At 42.4% G+C, this 18,736-nt stretch overlaps 3 protein-coding genes across 3 annotated transcripts; all 3 read right to left on the reverse strand.

The window, feature by feature from the left end:
- Positions 1 to 6,202: 6,202 nt before the first annotated feature.
- Positions 6,203 to 7,052, reverse strand: LOC147425794 (uncharacterized). The gene has a single exon (XM_086500614.1). The coding sequence runs from the start codon at positions 7,050 to 7,052 to the stop codon at positions 6,702 to 6,704; it is 351 nt and encodes a 116-aa protein (XP_086356740.1). The 3' UTR covers positions 6,203 to 6,701.
- A 388-nt stretch (positions 7,053 to 7,440) lies between these two features.
- LOC147425795 (uncharacterized) lies at positions 7,441 to 7,785 on the reverse strand. Its single transcript, XM_086500616.1, has one exon. The coding sequence runs from the start codon at positions 7,783 to 7,785 to the stop codon at positions 7,441 to 7,443; it is 345 nt and encodes a 114-aa protein (XP_086356742.1).
- Positions 7,786 to 8,140: 355 nt separating this feature from the next.
- Positions 8,141 to 8,789, reverse strand: LOC147425796 (uncharacterized). Its single transcript, XM_086500613.1, has one exon. The coding sequence runs from the start codon at positions 8,687 to 8,689 to the stop codon at positions 8,150 to 8,152; it is 540 nt and encodes a 179-aa protein (XP_086356739.1). The 5' UTR covers positions 8,690 to 8,789; the 3' UTR covers positions 8,141 to 8,149.
- Positions 8,790 to 18,736: the final 9,947 nt, after the last annotated feature.

Consider the following 18,736-nt stretch of genomic DNA (forward strand, 5'->3'; position numbering starts at 1 on the left):
GTGTACCAGATGTCGCCAAGACCCAATGCGCGAGTTCCCTTGCAAAGAAGTGCCTATAGAGTGTGTTTCCATCGCGACAAGTTTCTGTTTTTCTCTGTTTTCAGCTCATAAACGTCGTAGACGGTGCTAATTTACGAGAAGGAACTCAAGAACACACCTCTTTTGTGTGTAGGATTGGAAGAGAGAATTTTCTATGTCGAGATCTCTTCCGGGGACTTGCTTTTTGAGAACCGAGTTGCGTTTCAAGCATCGAGACTTTGAAGGTAGCGATTTTCATGTTATGATCTCTACATATTTGTTTGCAAGTGTACTTCCTCTTAGTGAGGGAGTAGGAGCAGAGGAAGGCATGAGCCTCTGCAGGAGAAAGCGCTCTGAGGAACTAGAGCCAAATCAGCCTAACGGTTTCGTACTCGAGTTTGGGAAGTAGATCCACGGATCGGAGAGAGGTAGTCTCTCAAGTTGTGATCCGGAAGGGGGGATTACCAAGGAAGGACTCTGTGTCCGGGAAAGCAGAGTTGTTCTACAAGAAGAGGACTCTGGAAACAGAGTTAGAAAAGAGTTGCAGGGATGCCATGCCCTCAGTCTGGAAGGTGAGATCCAGAGGCGAGAACTTTGATTCTCGAGGATCTGGAATAAGAAAGGAAAGTTCCTTGGAATAGGGTTTTTGGCCTAGGAATCGGAAGCTGAGGCTTCTGGGAACCATCAAGTCTTATTCTAGAACAAACATGGTAATACGTTTGGTTCAAGTGCTTGTATAGACTTCTCCTTAGTAATAAAGATACTATTACGGGGGGGGACCAGCCCATCTTCTGGTCCCCAGTACTGTGTTGATCTTCTCACTCTCTATCTCTATCTATTTCTCTCTATATCATCTGGCTTCAGTATTAAGTGATAAATCCTATTTATCCGAAATATTTTATATTGCTATGCGCTCCCGTTTGTGACAGGAACCATTGAACACAAAAACACCAAATTTTTGTTCTCTCTCCTCGAAGGATACGTTGCTATTCGGAGAAAGTTTGGAGTAAGGGAATTCAATCTAACTCCTAAGTTTTTGAATAGAAGACCCTCAAACTTTAAGTGAGTGGGCAGGTCTTTGATCAAAGTTAAATCTTTGAGAAATTCATAAATTGCGTATTGCTTTTATGCACGAGATATGCATGTGTCTAACCAGAACAATCACTCTCGGGTGTTTATGAGAGTAGAATTGAGTTGAAACATTGCTTTATGCGATGGATTGGTTTGCTCAAATATCCGGAAGGTCAACTATTGATCAACTCGTATCTGGTAGTTCACCAACAAATTACCTGCGGACGGCAGAAAGGAAGGAACCATTCCGAGATTTCAACCAAGAAAAGCTTTCACTAAGCTTGAGTACCTTATGAACCAACACTCCCTACCCGGTAAGGGAGGACATGGTAGTGCTTTTCGCACACGTGAATGAACACTCTCTTTACGAGGGAAGGAACAAGCGATGACTACGGCATGTGCTCGAGGAATCTACGAATTGAAATCCTAGTTTATTTAATGAGCAGGTTTTTCTCTAAGATCGAGCCAAGGGATAGTCAGGTTGAGCGTCTTCGCTCTAAGGATCTTACGAAGGGAAGGTAATTTTGCAGGTTCACCAAAACTCTAACACAGCTTAAGAATTATGTACACCTTTGGGTACATGGATAACACACGAAGATGCAGACCTATGCCAAGGTGGGTCATCTACCTGTTGAATTTTTTTTTCTGCTGAACGAAATGAGATGAACCAACTTCCTTTTCAGGAACTGGACGGGAGTTTGTTACACTCTCTTGAGCACCTTTTTGCAAGCAAGGATATTCCGACACGAGAATCTCTATTTGAGATGTGTTCGGTAGAAGGAATTTGAGTTTCTCTAAGGAGAAGAGGTTTTCTGATGGTCATTGATTATTGAGTGCGCTATGTGCTTTTACCGTTACAGTAGCAACTTTTGGTTGCGGTATATGTTTCTCCATGAGCAGGTCAAGTAGCATTTACACACTGCTGGAATAAATTCAAACTATTATGTTCGTAAGAGTAAAATTTTCCAACCATTTTAAAATGGTAAGAATTACCTTAACCACATATGGGAGAACATCATTGAGATCTAAATCAAGTTCGCCCTTTAGTGGGCCGAGTTTGAACTTATGTTCACAGAATGGTATGGCTAGAATTTTATCTGCCTAAGATTCTGCGAGGAGTCCTAGATGCTTGCAAGGATGGCCTCTACAAGGAAGAGACGCTAATGGGCTTCAGGAAAACACTGCTGGTGGTAATAACTCACAGGAGGAAAAGATTAGAAGGAAGTACCACCATGCACAAGGAATCTTTGGATTGGAACCGTCCGCCTACGTTGAGCGACGGCCCAAAACAAGAACCTTCTTTAAGGTGATCACAGTCGACTTTGTTTGTGAAGGAAGACATCGAGATTAATACTCTTATGATTTGGGCATTCTCTATGTGGGAGGACACAAGAGGTTTAATACCCTCTGGACTAACAGCGCAGGATTATGCGCAAAGACAGATACCTAGATTGATTTCTAGGAGGATTATCTTCTCGGGATTGAGAAGGTGGAATTGAGTTAACAGATTCTCGGATGAGGAAACTTCCGATCTGTTGGAAAGACATGAATGACGAGTTCTTACATGGCTCGTAAGTTTGATGATTGATGAAGGATATCCTCAAGGTACTAGAGGAAGGACATGAACAGGTAAGGTAAGTATTGAATTATTGAATTATTGATTTTTTTAAATTTAATTTAAGTTCTCTTTTGAAAAAGAACCAACTCAACTCACCATTGAGCAAGATTTGGAATTTTTCCGGATAAGTGAGAGGGATGTTGCTAAATAGGGTTTATCTGACATAAAAAATAATTTTGAATGAATTATTGGATTTATAAGTGAGGGTTTTCTCGCTTGGAACACCAAGGAAAAATAATTCTAAATGAATTACTTAATTTTAAGTGAGAGGGTTTTTCTCAATGGAGACATCCGAGTACAGAGTATTCCTAGTGCGTCGTTCAAAGTAATGACGGGAGCACTGTGAATGGTAATATCTATAAGGCCACCAGGAACGGGTATTTCTGATGCGTCACATCGGATGGGTGACAGGGAGCATCGAGAAGAAGTATCCAACCACTTGGGAACGAACATCTCTGATGCGTCATAGGATGGGTGACATAGAGAATCGTGAAGGAGATTGTACCGTAAGTTCGGTAGGAAAGGATTAGGTGATGGGTATTCCTGATGCGTCACAAGGTGGGTGACAGATGCATCGCAAAGGGAATATTCATAGTCAAGAGGAAATTCCGAATTGTGTTAGAATTGTGCACAAGGAAAGACAAGCACTTGAATGAAGATGGATTTAGAGGAAACTTTGAGGAAAAACAGATGCTTTCTAAGGAAGCGGAATTAATTTTTCGTTATTTTTTCGCGAGGAAGTCTATGTGTGCATTGCAACTGTGCATGTGATTGCATCCAGGGACGCCTAGCAAGTGCTATGAAAGCATTTTTTTAAACTTATAAGGTTTTATTGAGTTTTTGGACAGATTCATACCATTTTTAAAGGTGACCGGCCGCCCACTTATTAAGTGGGCGGCCGTCTGATAAATAAGGCAAAAGATCAGCCATTCATTTTTTTTCTCTCTTTTTCTGGCGGAACGGCGCAAAAAAAAAAAAAAAAACCCCGCGATCTCTACGCGAGCAGCCAATGCTTTGCTATTTGTGCCGTGGCCGGGAGCTAGCAAAGCATCACATGCCCTCAGTCAAAGGAGAAGATAAGTTTTTGCAAGAAGAAGAAGCTAGTACAAATTTCATCCGCAAAGAAGAAGTTGCCGGTGATGCCAATGGCTGCCCCAAGTGTGTACCCGATGTCATCAGGACCCAGTGCGCGAGTTCCCTCACGAAGAAGTGCCTACGGAGCGTGTTTCCATCGTGACAAGTTGCTATTTTTCTCTGTTTTCAGCCCATAAACGTCGTAGACAGGGCTGGATTATGAGAAGAAACACGAGAACACACCTCTTTTGTGTGTAGGATTGGAAGAGGGATTATCTATGTAGAGATCTCTTCCAGGGAATTGCTTTTCGAGAACCGAGTCGCGTTTCGAGCGTCGAGACTTTGAACGTAACGATTTTCATGTTATGAACTCTGAGTATTTATTTGCAGGTGTACTTCCTCTTAGTGAGGGAGTAGGAGCAAAGGAAGGCACGAGCCTCTGCAGGATAAAAGCGCTTTGAGGAACTAGATTCGTATCCAAGTTTGGGAAGTAGATCCACGGATCGGAGAGAGGTAGTCTCTCGAGTTGTGATCCGGAAGTTGAGATTCCCAAGTAAGGACTTCGCGTCCGGGAAAGCAGAGTTGTTTAGCGAGAAGAGGACTCTGGAAACAGAGTCGGAAAAGAGTTGCAGGAATGTCGTGCCCGGAGTATGGAAGGTGAGATCCAGAGGCGAGAACCTTGATTCTCGAGGATTTGGAATAAGGAACGAAAGTTCTTTAGAGTAGGATTTTTCCCTAAGAATCAGAAGTTGAGGCTTCTGGGAACCATCAAGTTTTATTCTAGAACGAACGTGGTAATATGTTCGTTCAAGTGCTTGTATAGACTTCTCCTCAAAAATAAAGATACTATTACGAGGGTAGACCAACTCATCTTCTGATCCTTAGTATTGTGTCGATCTTCTCACTCTCTCTTTATCTCTCTATCTATTTCTCTCTATATCATCTGGCTTCAGTAATAAGTGATAAATCCTATTTGTCCGAATGTATTTTATATTGCTATGGGCTCCTGTTTGTGACAAGTAGTAAGCACAAGATTTGTGGTGAACATTTTTTATACCTGTCAAATAGTGAAGTTAATAGCTGGTTGACAAAGTGAGAGCCCTAATCAGTGGTGATTTTCGGAGGACAGCTAAATCTACGGAAGACATTGTTATACAGGAACTTGGCGACTATTGAAGCGGTGTAATTATTGGTTGTTGCCACCTCTGCCCACTTGGTGGCACAATCTGTGGCTACTAGGATGTATTTGGCACCCCCAAGATGAGCTTCTGGAGTGATAGGTCGGACAAAGTCTAGACCCCACCTTTCAAATGGGAGCCATGCCAAAGAAATATTTAGAGGCCTGTTGGCTAAGCGGCTGGGCTTAGGTGCACACCGTTTGGCAGGTATCGCATTACTTGACATAGGCCACTGCATCTCTGAACAAGTAGGGACACCAGAGACCACTTGGTGCGCGATTATTTGGCCATTGTAGTGCCCATTAGTGTGGCCTGCGTGTGCATCCTCCAGAATGATAGTGACCTCATGGGGAAGGACGCACCTGCGCAAAACGCCATCTGGACCTGTTTTGTATAGATCTTCACCAATAAGTGTGAAAGGTTTATTTTTAATCAGTAGCCTTCTTTTTTCTAGAGGGGAGTAACCTTCGGGATAAGCTCCTGTAGACAAAAAATAACATCCATATACCAAGCAGCTCATACCCTAATTTTGTTGGAGCCTTTCTTTGGATCTATGACCATGGGGGAGAGCCATTAAGGATGTTTGATGGGGACAATTATCCCGGTCGCCTCCATCTTTTGCAATTCCTACTTGACAGTTACATCGTGCTTGGTGTTGAGTCTATAAGCCCTACCTCTCACGTGCTTGGTCCCCTTGACCAAGGGTATTTTGTGGACAGCCAGTTCAGGAGGGATACCCGTCAGATCATTGTAGCTCCATGCAAAAACATCCTTATAAGATTGCATAAATGAGATTACCTCGCCCAAAAGCATTGGGTGATCCCATAACCATGTTACTAGAAGGATAGGATGTGGAGACTCTGGGGAGCCAAGATTGACTTCCTTGACTGGATTTGGATTTTGGATTGTTGTGGCCTCTGTAGGACACTCAACCACCTTGGTTAATTTTGAAACAGCATGTGCAGGTGTCTGATTAATCTAAGAGTCTTTGTATTCTTGCAGCCAGCCTTGGGGAATCTTGTTCAGAGGCAAGTCTTCGCTGGTAGAGTTGATAGGAGGTTGAGACTTCTGAGACTGGCACTGACGGGTAGGACACCATATAGGTATGTGATGTTTGGACAGGAAGTTGCCCGCCACTAAGGGCAACACCAAGTGTTGGAAGTGTAAATACAGAACCCATGAAGCACACAGGAACTAGAGAATAGAAAGAACTCTACAGGCGAAATATCCGCAGACACTCAGATAATCCGAGAGCAGAACATCATTTCATAGATTAAGTCTGCGTAACAAGAGTAGGTACAACAGATATATAGGCAATCGCCTTCCAACTACCCAGATCCAAAGAGTTTCACATGATGAACTACTAAGATAAGCCTTACATTCAGATATTCCACCTTACAGTTATCTCCCAAAAAGGATATATAAAGCCAAGGTTTAAGCTGCCCTTAACACAGGCACAACCCGGTGGCTTGAAATTTTAACAAACTTTGACGCGATTCCCAACAATCCCTTGATGCGTTCATCCAACAGTATTGGGTGGACTACGACCTGCTGAATTCCCCGAGCAGTCACTTATCAAAAGACCCCTATATCACGTGCGTTCAAGAGGTAATTAATAACACCCCAATATACATACTATACTTACACTGAGCTTATTTAAAAAAACCCCACCCCCCTCTGTATGTTTACATTTTTATACATTTTGATCTTTTAATAATCCTCTCCGGTTAACTCACGTGATATCATACACATTTTAAAAAGTGACCGCCCCGGGCTGAATTAAGATTGTAAGAAGTCAACATTGAAAATCTCCCTCTAGGTGGACTAGCCTTCATGGGACTTGAAAGCAACTCCTGCTGATCAATAAACTTCTTTTCAGCAACAAGAGTCTGCTCCTCCATTCTGACTTCACCCAAGTCCACATTAAGTACTGGTTCAGGTACATCCGATTTAGTGGTTAAAACCACTTTTGACTCTTTCACCTTCTTGGTCAACTCTTCAGCATCACTCCTCAACAGTTCATTTTCTGCTTCCAGCTGTGCAACTCTGTCTTTCAAATTCTGATTCTCCTTTTGAAACTCACCCATTCGCATCAACAACTCTTTATCTCCCTACTTAATGAACAAACGTTCTGCATTCCGCACTGGTTTCTGAACCCATTCTGATATTGTATCTTCCACTGCACTCCACATTTCTTTAGACTTCTGCTCCAACTGCACCTTAAGCTCATCCACTTCATCTGTAGTCATCACCACCCCTTGCATCTCCAAGCTTTCCTGCATAACTTCCCTTCCAATGTATTAAGTGCATCTACTCTGTTTTTTAACAAAATGTTGTCCGCCTGAATATTCAGATACTTTTCCTTAACATCATCAATCTACGCAAATACATCTTTATGATAATCCTTCATCCAATCCTGAAACTCTTGCAAAGAAATCTGAAATTCTGCTAATTCAATCTATCTTGTAATCTTCATAATATCTATGAGCCTAACTCCAACACATGCTTCTGCAAATCCCTGTACCGTTGATCCGCCAAAGCTAAACTTTCTTCTGCTTCACTCTTAGTTTGCAACTTTGCATACTGCTCTTCCAGCTTTTTAGCTTGAAACACTGTAAAATCTTGAATTGCATGTATACACCCCACTACATCATTCACACTTCTGATATTCGATCCATGACTTAAAGAACTTACAGTCGGATTCATTGCAAAGGTAATCGGAGTTGGAGCTTCCGCCTCAGTCGGAACTGATGGTAGTTTCTTTTTGACAGAAAGCTGCACCTTCCTTCCCAATTTCTTACTCTCCGCTGTATCACTTTTCTGCATCGTTAGCAGGCTGCTTCTCTTCTATCAACTGTACTTTGCATGACTGTGGATTGTGGCCCAAGTCAGTTTCCTCTTCCTTTCACTTGCCCCGCTTACAAGCTTTCCTTTACTCAAAACTTCTGAATCATAAGCCTTCAACCCAGCTAAATAAGGTGTCAATTTACCAATATGTAAAGCTCTCCTTTTATCCTTCAGATCATACGCCGGAAGCCTCTGATAAAACCATGTCGCCTAGTCGATCTTAATGCCTTTTTTTGCAGAGAATAAAGGTTGAAAAGACTCCTTACATGTAGAAGGTCTTTGCCATCAAACAAACTCTATCCAGATACCACTTGATATGCCTCCTTCTTAAATCATCCGGTTGCTACACTGTGTAATAATGCTTTGCTCCTGATTGAGGCCCAAACTCTGCCCTCATGACCTGATCCGTAATCTTCATTAATGTTGCTTCCTCCACTAGATGCAACCGAAAACCTCTAAAATAACCTAGGTGTGATTTTGATCCCATACAAAGTGTCCCCTTCCCCCTTCTGCAGCTGCTGCATGTATCGACCGCTTCTTCAAAAGCTTCCCATTCCTTCCGAGGCTTAGACGCAAACTCCCACAGCCCCACTTTTTTCAGCCATGCCACCGTACTAGGATTCCCCAAATCCAACTGTGCCTCCGGATTAACATCCATAGTTTCTTCCTCTTCCTCTGCATCAATGGTCACTACAGGCGTAGTGCTTGAAGACCCAATAATACGCGCTCTCGTCACATCTTTGGCCCTCCGTGGTGTTGTGCTAGGAGAAATCGCTTTTGCAAATGCCTTACCCCTCATTTCAAGCTTTGCAAGCTGCGCCCTCAGCCGGTTGAGATGTGCTATGGTCGATTCTTCCATCCGTATCACTAAGACAGGTCGCATGCAGCAAAGTGCGGACAGTGGGTGATTCAAATCCTTCCCATGCGTGAAAGGCAATCTCGAAAAGCATCTTGCATGATTAGGCACCACTTGTTCAAAATTTAAACCTGCCCGATTTTTTATAAATTCCGCCACTGTAGGGATTTCCACCTGGCTTTCTGTATTAAGATATAAAACCTAACCTGTAAATAGTTTAAGTCTAAACCCATTAACTGGTTCATTCCCATAGTAATCCCTCAGCCGGAATGTGCCCTGGCCCATATCTTCCGTAATGCAATAAGGTCCAATGTACCTCAACTTAAGTTTTCCCGGATGAGGCTCTAGCTTTGAATTGTAAACCATGACCCAATCCCCCTTCTTGAATATCTTGAATTTGACATGCTGATTGACCCAGGCTTGCCTCCTTTTCTATCCGACCTCCACCAAGTAAGCACTCCATATCCGATCCTCTTCCAATTTTAAAATCTAATCTCTCCTGAACACTAGTGACTCTTCCGGACTCATCCGATTCTCTGCCGCAATTCTCAGGGTGGGCACTAAGTATTCCATCGGAACTACAGCTTCCAATCCGTATACTAATTTGAAAGGTGTCATTCATGTAGCTACCTTGAAGGAAGTTCTGAACAACCAAAAAGTTGAATCCAGTTTATCATCCCAATCTTTCCTATTTTCAGATACAATCTTCTTCAAAATCTTTAACAAAACTTTATTCGAGCTCTCCGCCTGTTCATTTGCTTGAGGATGGTATGGTGTAGACTTCTTATACATGACCATATGAGTATTAGTTAGCTCCTCAATAACTGAATTTAGAAAGTGTGTTCCTTGATCAGACACCAGCTCTATTGGGCATCCAAACCTGGTCATGATATTCTGATATAGGAATCTGGCAACACTTGCCGCTTTGTTATCTCTCAAAGCTTGCGCTTCCACCCATTTCATGGCATAATCAGTAGCCACAAAGATGCATCTGCTCCTTGTCCTTGTAGCTTTTGGTTTTATGAGCCCAACAAAATCTATGCCCCACTTTTGAAATGGCTCCAGAGATTCATTCTTTGGATGGCATCTACCTTTGCTGGACAAGGTTTTCTACCATATGGCCCGCACATGTGCCCCACAATGAGCACTTCATTGACACCAAACATAGACTTTTTCCCTGACAATGTAAGATTGACTTCTTCCAACTTAGACAAAATTTTATCACAATCATTTATGTGATCTACCACAAACCTAGGACATCCCTTGAGATCCAAAGCTTCATCTTTGTCACTTTCTTCACATCCTTTGATAGGCAAATCATCAATCAAAGGCATTGTGATTTGAGGAATAAAGTCACGTAAGACCTTATTCATCATATTCATCATATGTGCAACCGAGTTGGTTGCTCTCTGTGGCAAGGTATACATCCTTACCAAACTCAAAGGTGTCCTCATGGTTGTCAAGTCTCTGCTTTCGATTGCAAGCTGAAATTGATCATACCCTGAGTAGAGATCTCCCATTGAGTGGATTGCCCTCCCTGCAAATGCCTCTGCAAACTCATCCACAATTGGACCTGTACCTACATTTCTAATTGTCACCTTGTTTACTAGTTGCATATCTTGGATAAAGCGTAGAGAACCATTCTTCTTTGGAGCTGTGAACCACCTGTTTGAGTATGGAGCACAAAAAGGCTCCAAGATTCCCATTTTGATTTTCTTATTCACTAGCTCTACTAACTTTGGCAAATGAGCCTTTGGAACCGGAATAGGCCACAGATTCCAAGGCACATGAGGTATTTTGAAAATTACCATAGGAGCTACAATAGAAGGATCAACACATCCTATCTCATGTGGCTCAAATGCAAAAGCCTTACCATGCTTTGAAAGAATTTCTTTGAAGCACTTTGTCTCCTCCTGTGTTCAAAACTCCTTGCAACCAATTTGCAATTCTTGAAAAGACTCCTTTGTGAAGGTATTCCCATTCATTTTAGGATTCCTCAAACTTGGTTGTAAAGAAGCCTGCTCAATCTTTTCCCTGTTGTTGGGTGGTAAGGGTGAAGCTACTGGTTTCACCTTCTTTGCTACACTCTTGTATGTAGTTTCAACATGGACTTTTCGGCCAACTGTTTGGCTTTCTTTAAAGGCTTCTATTACTTGATACATTTCCATAGAGCAAACTTCCACAACTTCATTTTCAAGATGCAAACTAGACCCCATTATAGCATCAAGCTCACCCATAGTATCTACAAAAGAAACTTGTTCACACAAACCCAAAACATTTTCAGTAGGCTCTAGCAACCCACTCTTTTTCATGCCTATTTGTACATTATGCACATATTGCCTCTCACATCTCTTCAAATCTTCAAGTTTTCTAAAACATACTGATCCATTCCTTGTTACCAAGGAGCTCATTGAGAAAGTTTCACCTATTTTTGGATCAGGCGAGACCGTTTTTCTTTCTATACCACTGTAATCCCACTTTACAATGGTACTTGGCCAAAACCCATCATTTCTCTATGATCATGAAACTCTTTGCTCACCTTTGGTAGAGGATGTTTTCTGAGGTTGTCACGATTTCTTTCATGGTTTACACAAACTGTGAGAAATTGGATAGCTCGTTTACCATCTTTGCTACGTATCCTAGCATATGCTGAACCATCATCCATTACCTTTATTTCCATTCGAACTCCCACAATGTAGGGCTATCCAAGGATGAGATGATATGAAGATGTATCCTGTACAAAGAAGTTTTGGTCAATCTTTACATCACCTATTGTCACCTTCACACCTGGACATGCTGCATACAATTCACCGGATGAATTGTTTGCCACTTTTACCATCCAACCATGATCAGTGTCCATCGGCTATTTGCACTTGTTGTAGAGACTCTTTGACATTATGTTTATTTCTGAACCATGGTCAATCAAGGCAACAAATGGCTCTTCAAGATCACCTACCTTGATCAAAGTTTCTGTAGTAGCCCTTGCCCAGTGACTTCGTGAATAGTAGCTTCTAGGAATAGCTTCCACTTCTTCATCAGCATTTGAGAAATACACTTGCTTCACTCTCCCACTAGATTGGTAGCATCCTACCACAGCTCCATCATCCTCCTTATTTTGTAGCTGCATCACTTGTGTCTTTGAGATTTCCCCTTCAACCTGTGGATGAGAAACTTTAGCAAGGGTTTGCCTCTTCCTCTTGATGATGTCAATGATCTCCTCATGGAATTCACGCTTTTCAATGCCAAGAACTTCTCCCAAAGTAAACTCAATCTTGCTATTCAAGATCCTTTCTTCCAAGACTTTCTTTAAATCTGTAGCAACCTCAATATCAGATTGTAGTTTATAAGTTGAGCCTTTTGTCTTACCTTTTGTAGACTCTTTCTTCTTTCCTGTTGTAGACTCTTCCATGAGTACTTCAGGTGGAGATGCTCCTTGTGTTGAGGGTGTTTGAGAAGGCATTGAGTCGCTTCTTCCCCCACTTCTAGAAGCTCTTTTTGATGGTCCTTCATCAGCATTCTCACGTCTGCGCCTCATTCCAGTTGGTCTTTAGTCCTTGCTCAGCATCTTTATCTTGAAGAAGAAGCTCCAAATTTTCTTGAAACTCTTTACCTGTAGCTTGTAAGAAAAGATCTGTCTTCTCTGCATCTAGTGTGGCCCTTTCTATCCTGGTGAGTTGTGCATAGTGCCGCTCAAATTCCCTAAGCATCTCTGTTATTGATAGTCCTTGCTTTGGCTTGACTACCCATTCTAAGAATGTCCTCTTGGTCACTCTCTCAGAGTCCTCCATGAAATATTACTCATTTAAAGCTACTTTGAGTTCTTCCCAATTTCTCCCATGCCCATCTTTAATTCCCCTAGCATGTTCTCTAATTTCTGGAGCAACAAATAGCTCAAAGTTTTGAATCATCTCACCTTCTAACACGCGATGCAACTCCATCTCCTTCACATACTCGCGTAAGTACTTGGTTACATCTTTGCCATTGAACTGATCCATTCTATTGGTGACTGCTTGTATGGCCTTCATTACTGAAATCTCTCTTCTTTCAATGTCATGTTGTTGTTGCATGAACATTGCAAATGCTTGAAACATTTGCATTGTTGTTGGGTCAAAATGCATACCTTGTTGCTTAACATGATCACCCATGGTTACCCACAAACTCTCACCCTGGCAGTTTCGCGTCGGGTTCACCAAAAATATGTCGAGAAATTTGCGGTCTTGCCAGGAAAGCATCGGACTTATGGCTGTGAGAGTTTGTGAGAAAACTCAAACAAAAACTATATGAAGGAGTTAAACCATAGATGCCATGAAGACTAGGGTTTGGAAAGAAGTGCAATAAAAGAAGCCCCCCTCTTTCTCTCTTGCACTCACACACGCAAAGAAAGAACACAAAAGAGAATGTCAAAACAACACAAAGATGAAAAACATCAAGGCTATGGTCATATCGTATCATGGGTAGTACGAAAGGGTTAATAGATGAGTTAATGGCATTCAATCTTGGCTGACCAAATAGACTACGAATTGTTCCTTGGAATTGTAGTTTTGTGCTTACCATAATATATATATTTTGTGTAGTGATTGGGATTAATTGTGTGTACAAATCCTCTTGGTTCATAGCAAGATAACTACGCTTACGTCAAAAGAAAATTTATAGTCTATGAGAGGTAGTATAATGGGATCTGGTGATAGAAGTATTTCATTGAGTCTTTCTGGGCCAAAGAGAAACACTATACGTTGTTGAAAGTGTATTTTACGGCTAATCCATACGTTAATTCTAATAGATCGTATAGAGTGAAAGCGATAGAAATTATCATCATGTGGATTATTCATCTAAGATAACTCTAGTATGTGCAAAATGTAGATATGAGAGAAGAGAAGAGAGTTTCCCTCCCAAGCCCTATTCTTGCCCATAGGCAATAAGGATACTGCGGGGAGAGATGTACTTGTAGCAAGGAGAACCTAAAATTTGTAGAGAGGATGAATTACTAAGAGTGAGAGAGATAGGTTTGGTTAAGGAGATGAGATTATATATATATATATATATATATATATATATATATATATATATATATATATGTTGGATTAGATATGAAAAAGAAACAACAAGAAATCAAGAAAACATCAATGTAGAACACATCTTACTTGACAAACCCTTCGGCACCATTATTGATGGAGAGATAAGAAGAGGGGAGAATTCAACGTTGATTGATACGCCAAGTCCAAGACCTTCTTTGATTAGAGTTGATCTTCCAAGGATAGCATGCAAGAATGGCTAGTCTTCATCTAAGAGAAAGTGTAGGCTTAGGCTTATGTTAATGGCTAAGTACAATTTGGCACTACTACTCACTCCCTCATGAATTCCTCTCATCAATGGCTTGAATGCTTAAGTGGTTTTCAAGGTGTTGGGATCGTAGAGCACACACACAGAGAGCCAGCACAAAGAAGGAGATAGACACAGTGTGTGGCAGGGCGGTACTCACACTACAATGTGTAGTTATGAGTATAGTTATTATGAATGAGTAAATGAATGGCTGTACATGGGCGGCTGAACAACGGGCAGCCGGGCACACGGGCCTTTAACCCAACAATCTCCCACTTAAAGGCAGTGTGCCTTTAAAGTGGCCAAAGTACAGCAAAAGAAGTCAAGCCATACCCATCAGCGATCTACAGTGTGAAAACTGCTGTGAGGGTAACGACTTCCTGAGTAGATCAGCAGGGTTATCGTCAGTGTGTACCTTGATAAGCTCTATGCGCTTGTCCTCTAGCACCTCTCGTATGAAGTGATACCTCACCTCAATGTGCTTTGTCTTCGCATGGAAGACAGGATTCCGTGCCAACGCTATGGCACTCTGGCTATCACAATATAGAATCGGAGCATCACCAGCCATACCAAGATCTCCCACTAGTCGTGAGAGCCATACGGCCTCCTTGGCAGCCTCAGTGGCAGCCATATATTCAGCCTCTGTAGTGCTCAAAGCAACGCATGGCTGTAAACGTGATGCCCACGAAACCGGTCCACCTGCAACTGTGAACACATAGCCGCTAGTAGACTTCCTCGAGTCCACTGACCCTGCATAGTCTGAATCTATATATCCGTAAACATACATATCCTTCTCACCATAACATAGGGACAACTCTGAAGTCCCTCTCAAGTATCTGAGAATACCTCTCACTGCATCCCAATGACGCTTGCCCGGGCTAGACATGTACCTGCTAACCACACCAACTGCATGAGCAAGATCTGGACGCGTAGCCACCATGGCATACATCAAGGAACCAACAGCTGACGCATAGGGAATCTGAGACATCTCTGTAGTCTCCAAATCTGTCAGAGGGCAGTCATCATGGCGTAGTTTTACATATGGAGGCAACGGGGTACTAATGGCCTTCCCCCCTTCCATATGAAAACGCTCAAGCACCTTGTCAATGTACTCTTTCTGGCTAAGAAAGAGCATCTTGCGAGAACGATCACGAGTGATCCACATACCCAAAATATGACTGGCATCCCCAAGATCCTTCATGGCAAAGGTCTCATGTAGCCTATGTTTCAAGGCATCCACATCAGAAATACACTTCCCTACGATCAGCATGTCATCCACATACAAAACCAAAACAATAAGACTACCATCTGCAGCCTTGCGAGTATAGAGGCATGGGTCCTCATAACTGCATACATAACCCAATGAACTCATGAATGCATCAAACTTTCGATACCATTCACGAGATGATTGCTTCAGCCCATACAAGGTCTTAAGAAGCCGGCATACCATCTTCTTTGAACCATGAATAACAAACCCACTTGGTTGCTCCATGTACAAATCCTCGTGCAAGTCTAGATGTAAGAAAGCTGTCTTTACATCCATTTGCTTCAACTCCATGTCTTCTGTAGCTACCAAGGCAAACAACATACGCAAAGTAGACATCTTCACCATTGGGGAGAAGATCTCGTCAAAATCAATGCCCTTCTGTTGCTTGAATCCTTTAGCCACAAGCCTTGCTTTGTACCTAGGCTTTGCATCCATTGAACACAATTTTATCTTGTAAACCCACTTGCATGGTAGTGCCTTCTTACCCTTTGGCAAAGGAGTAAGCTCCCACGTTTCATTTTGGATCAACGAATCCATCTCTGACTGCATAGCCTGCTCCCACTTGAGCTTGTCAACACTAGACATGGCCTCATCATAACATGATGGCTCCCCGCAATCAGTCAACAATACATAATCCATAGAAGTCACAAAACGCTGAGGCTGTCTTGCACGCCGCTCTGAACGCCTCAAAGACTGTGCAGGAGGTGCATCTGGCTGTCCCACATCTACATGATCTCCCAACAAGGTCTGATCTCCCACTTGAGGGTCAATGGGCTGCCCACGAGCAGCCATGGGACCATCATACCGATGACCATCCTCCTCAAATATCACACGCCGAACCTCAACCGTTTGCGGTGATGCTCTATACATAGAGTCCTCATGAAAAACAACATCATGGCTGCACACAATCTTCCTGTCAATAGGATCCCACAATCGATAACCCATCTCACCAGAGCTACCATAACCCAAGAAGATACATCTCTTGCTCTTTGGATCCAATTTGCTGCGTTTTGCCTTACGTACATGTACATAAGCTTCATAGCCAAAAACACGAAGGTGACCATACGAAGGTGGCAAACCTGTCCATACCTCTTCAGGCACTTTGAAGCCCAAAGGAACACTAGGTGAACGATTTATCAAATGCACAGAAGTGGCAACAGCTTCAGCCCAAAATCCATTTGACAAACCACCCATAGAAAGCATACTACGGACTTTTTCCTGTATAGTCCTGTTCATGCGCTCTGCCACACCATTTTGAGGAGGTGTATAGGGAGCACTAAGCTCGCTCTGTATACCCTTCTCAACACATAATGTTGTGAAAGCATGAGACATAAATTCACCCCCATTGTCCGTACGTAAGCACTTCAACTTACAACCTGATTGGTTCTCAACAAGAGCCAACCATTGCTTAAATATATCAAACACCATATCCTTCTTACGAATGGGGTATGCCCATACCTTCCTGCTAGCATCATCAATGAACGTAACAAAGTACATAGCACCTCCAAGAGAAGCATTGGGCATCGGCCCACATACATCACTATGCACCAAAGCTAGCTTTTCCAAAGATCTGTGTGGAACACTTTTCTTATGAGAAGACCGAGCATGTCGACCATAAAGGCAATGCTCACAAAACTCAAAACCACCAAAATCTGAAACGGGAATGTAATCCGCACGTGCCAACAACTTCAAACCTTTCAGTGACATATGCCCCAAACGCTGATGCCATAAAGAAGCAGGAGGTTGCTCAGTGATCCCCACAATGTGATCAGCCACACTAGCTACACAAAGGGAATACAACGTATTCCTCTTAGCACCTTTAACCAAAACAAGGCTGCCCTTAGTGAGCTTCCAACCTCCATCACCAAAAGATACATTGAAACCAAGTGAATCCAATTGACCTACGCTAATCAAGCTTTTTGCAAGAGCTGGCACATGATGCACACGCTGCAAGACAAACATAGTAGAGTTTGGCATAGCCAAATGAATATTTCCAATGCCATGAATCTGCATAGAACGCCCATCGACAATCCTGACAGTACTTGTGCTCGAAGCATCATAGTCATGAAACCACGACCTATGAGGTGTAACGTGAAAAGAAGCACCACTGTCAATGACCCAATCCATAGGCATACTACTCTCATGAGTGAGAAGAAAAGCGTCATCAAAATAGGATGCAAGCAACACATCACCAAGCTCTTCACTAGTAGCACTAGTCGGAGCACATACATGGTCATCTTGAGAGCTACACTCTCCCTGTGTTGCATTTAACTCCTCAATCTTGACATTGGACTTAGGCTTGTCCTTAGCATCATGGTCTTTCTTCTTACCATCTCCATTTTCCCTTTTCCACTTGTAGCAATCCTTTTTGAAATGGCCTTTTCTACCACAATGACAACATTCCACATCCTTTTTACTTGTGCCTGCACGGGACTTGCTTCTAGATTTACCCCTGTTGGACTTATACTTGTCCATAGTCCTGCCTCTGACAACCATTGCACTAGAAGACTTACTACCTGCATTATTCTTTCGATTAATCTCTTCCGTGAGAAGACTAGACTCCACATTAGTACTTGTCAATTCATCCGCAGGAACCGAGTTACTTATGGCTGTCCTAAATGTGTCCCATGACTCAGGCAACGTGACAAGTAAAAACATAGCTTTTACATTGTCCTCAAACGTAATTTTCTGCGTAGCAAGTTGGCTGAAAATTGTATTGAACTCATTCAAATGCGCATTCATGGAAGCACCTTCCTCCATTCGCAAATCAATAAGCTTTTTAATCCAATACACCATAGAAGCAGCCGAATGCTTATCATACATATCGCAAATCCGCTGCCATAGCTCATAAGCTCCACCCTGTGCATCTTTCACATTGTAATAAACAGACTTTGAAAGGGAAAGCCTAATGGTAGACCTGCACATCTCATCCAAATCCTCCCAATCATCCCTCTCCATGTTCTCTGGCTTAACTCCCTGCAACTTTAGAGGTCGAATCTGTTTCTTCTGCACCAAGACATCCCAAATCTGATCTTTCCAATATGAGAAGTTAGCACCATCCAACTTCTCAATATTGAAAACTGTGTCCTCTTTAGTGCCCATTACAACAAGAATGCAACAATGAGAAACCTGTAACCAACCAACAAACTGCCACAACAAAGTAGTGTTGCAAATCTGACAACACCTGCTGCTCAATCAAAGAGCAAATGCATAGAGTATAAATCAGCTCATAATATGGTCAAAAAACGTACGTAGAAATCCACAAAAAAATGCATAAACCCGTGACACCTGTAACTCAACCGGCCTAGGCAAACCGTGCCACAAAATGCATCAACAATGAGCTGTCATAGAGGCATAAACATACTCCATGTCTGAATAACCACAATAGAGACATAAGCTGACCAAGCTTACACAAATCCGTGAGCATAAATGGATCCAAGTGAGCATATAACCAATGCACAAGCTCAACGAAGTCCAATCTCTACTGT

Source organism: Adiantum capillus-veneris, chromosome 25 (genome assembly GCF_014529385.1).
Source record: "Adiantum capillus-veneris isolate H3 chromosome 25, ASM1452938v2, whole genome shotgun sequence".
Taxonomy (NCBI): Eukaryota; Viridiplantae; Streptophyta; class Polypodiopsida; order Polypodiales; family Pteridaceae; genus Adiantum; species Adiantum capillus-veneris.

Coding starts and splice junctions, on each gene's coding strand:
- LOC147425794 (XM_086500614.1), bottom strand. CDS start 7,052: ATGCGAATGGGTGAGTTTCAAAAGGAGAATCAGAATTTGAAAGACAGA.
- LOC147425795 (XM_086500616.1), bottom strand. CDS start 7,785: ATGCAGAAAAGTGATACAGCGGAGAGTAAGAAATTGGGAAGGAAGGTG.
- LOC147425796 (XM_086500613.1), bottom strand. CDS start 8,689: ATGCGACCTGTCTTAGTGATACGGATGGAAGAATCGACCATAGCACAT.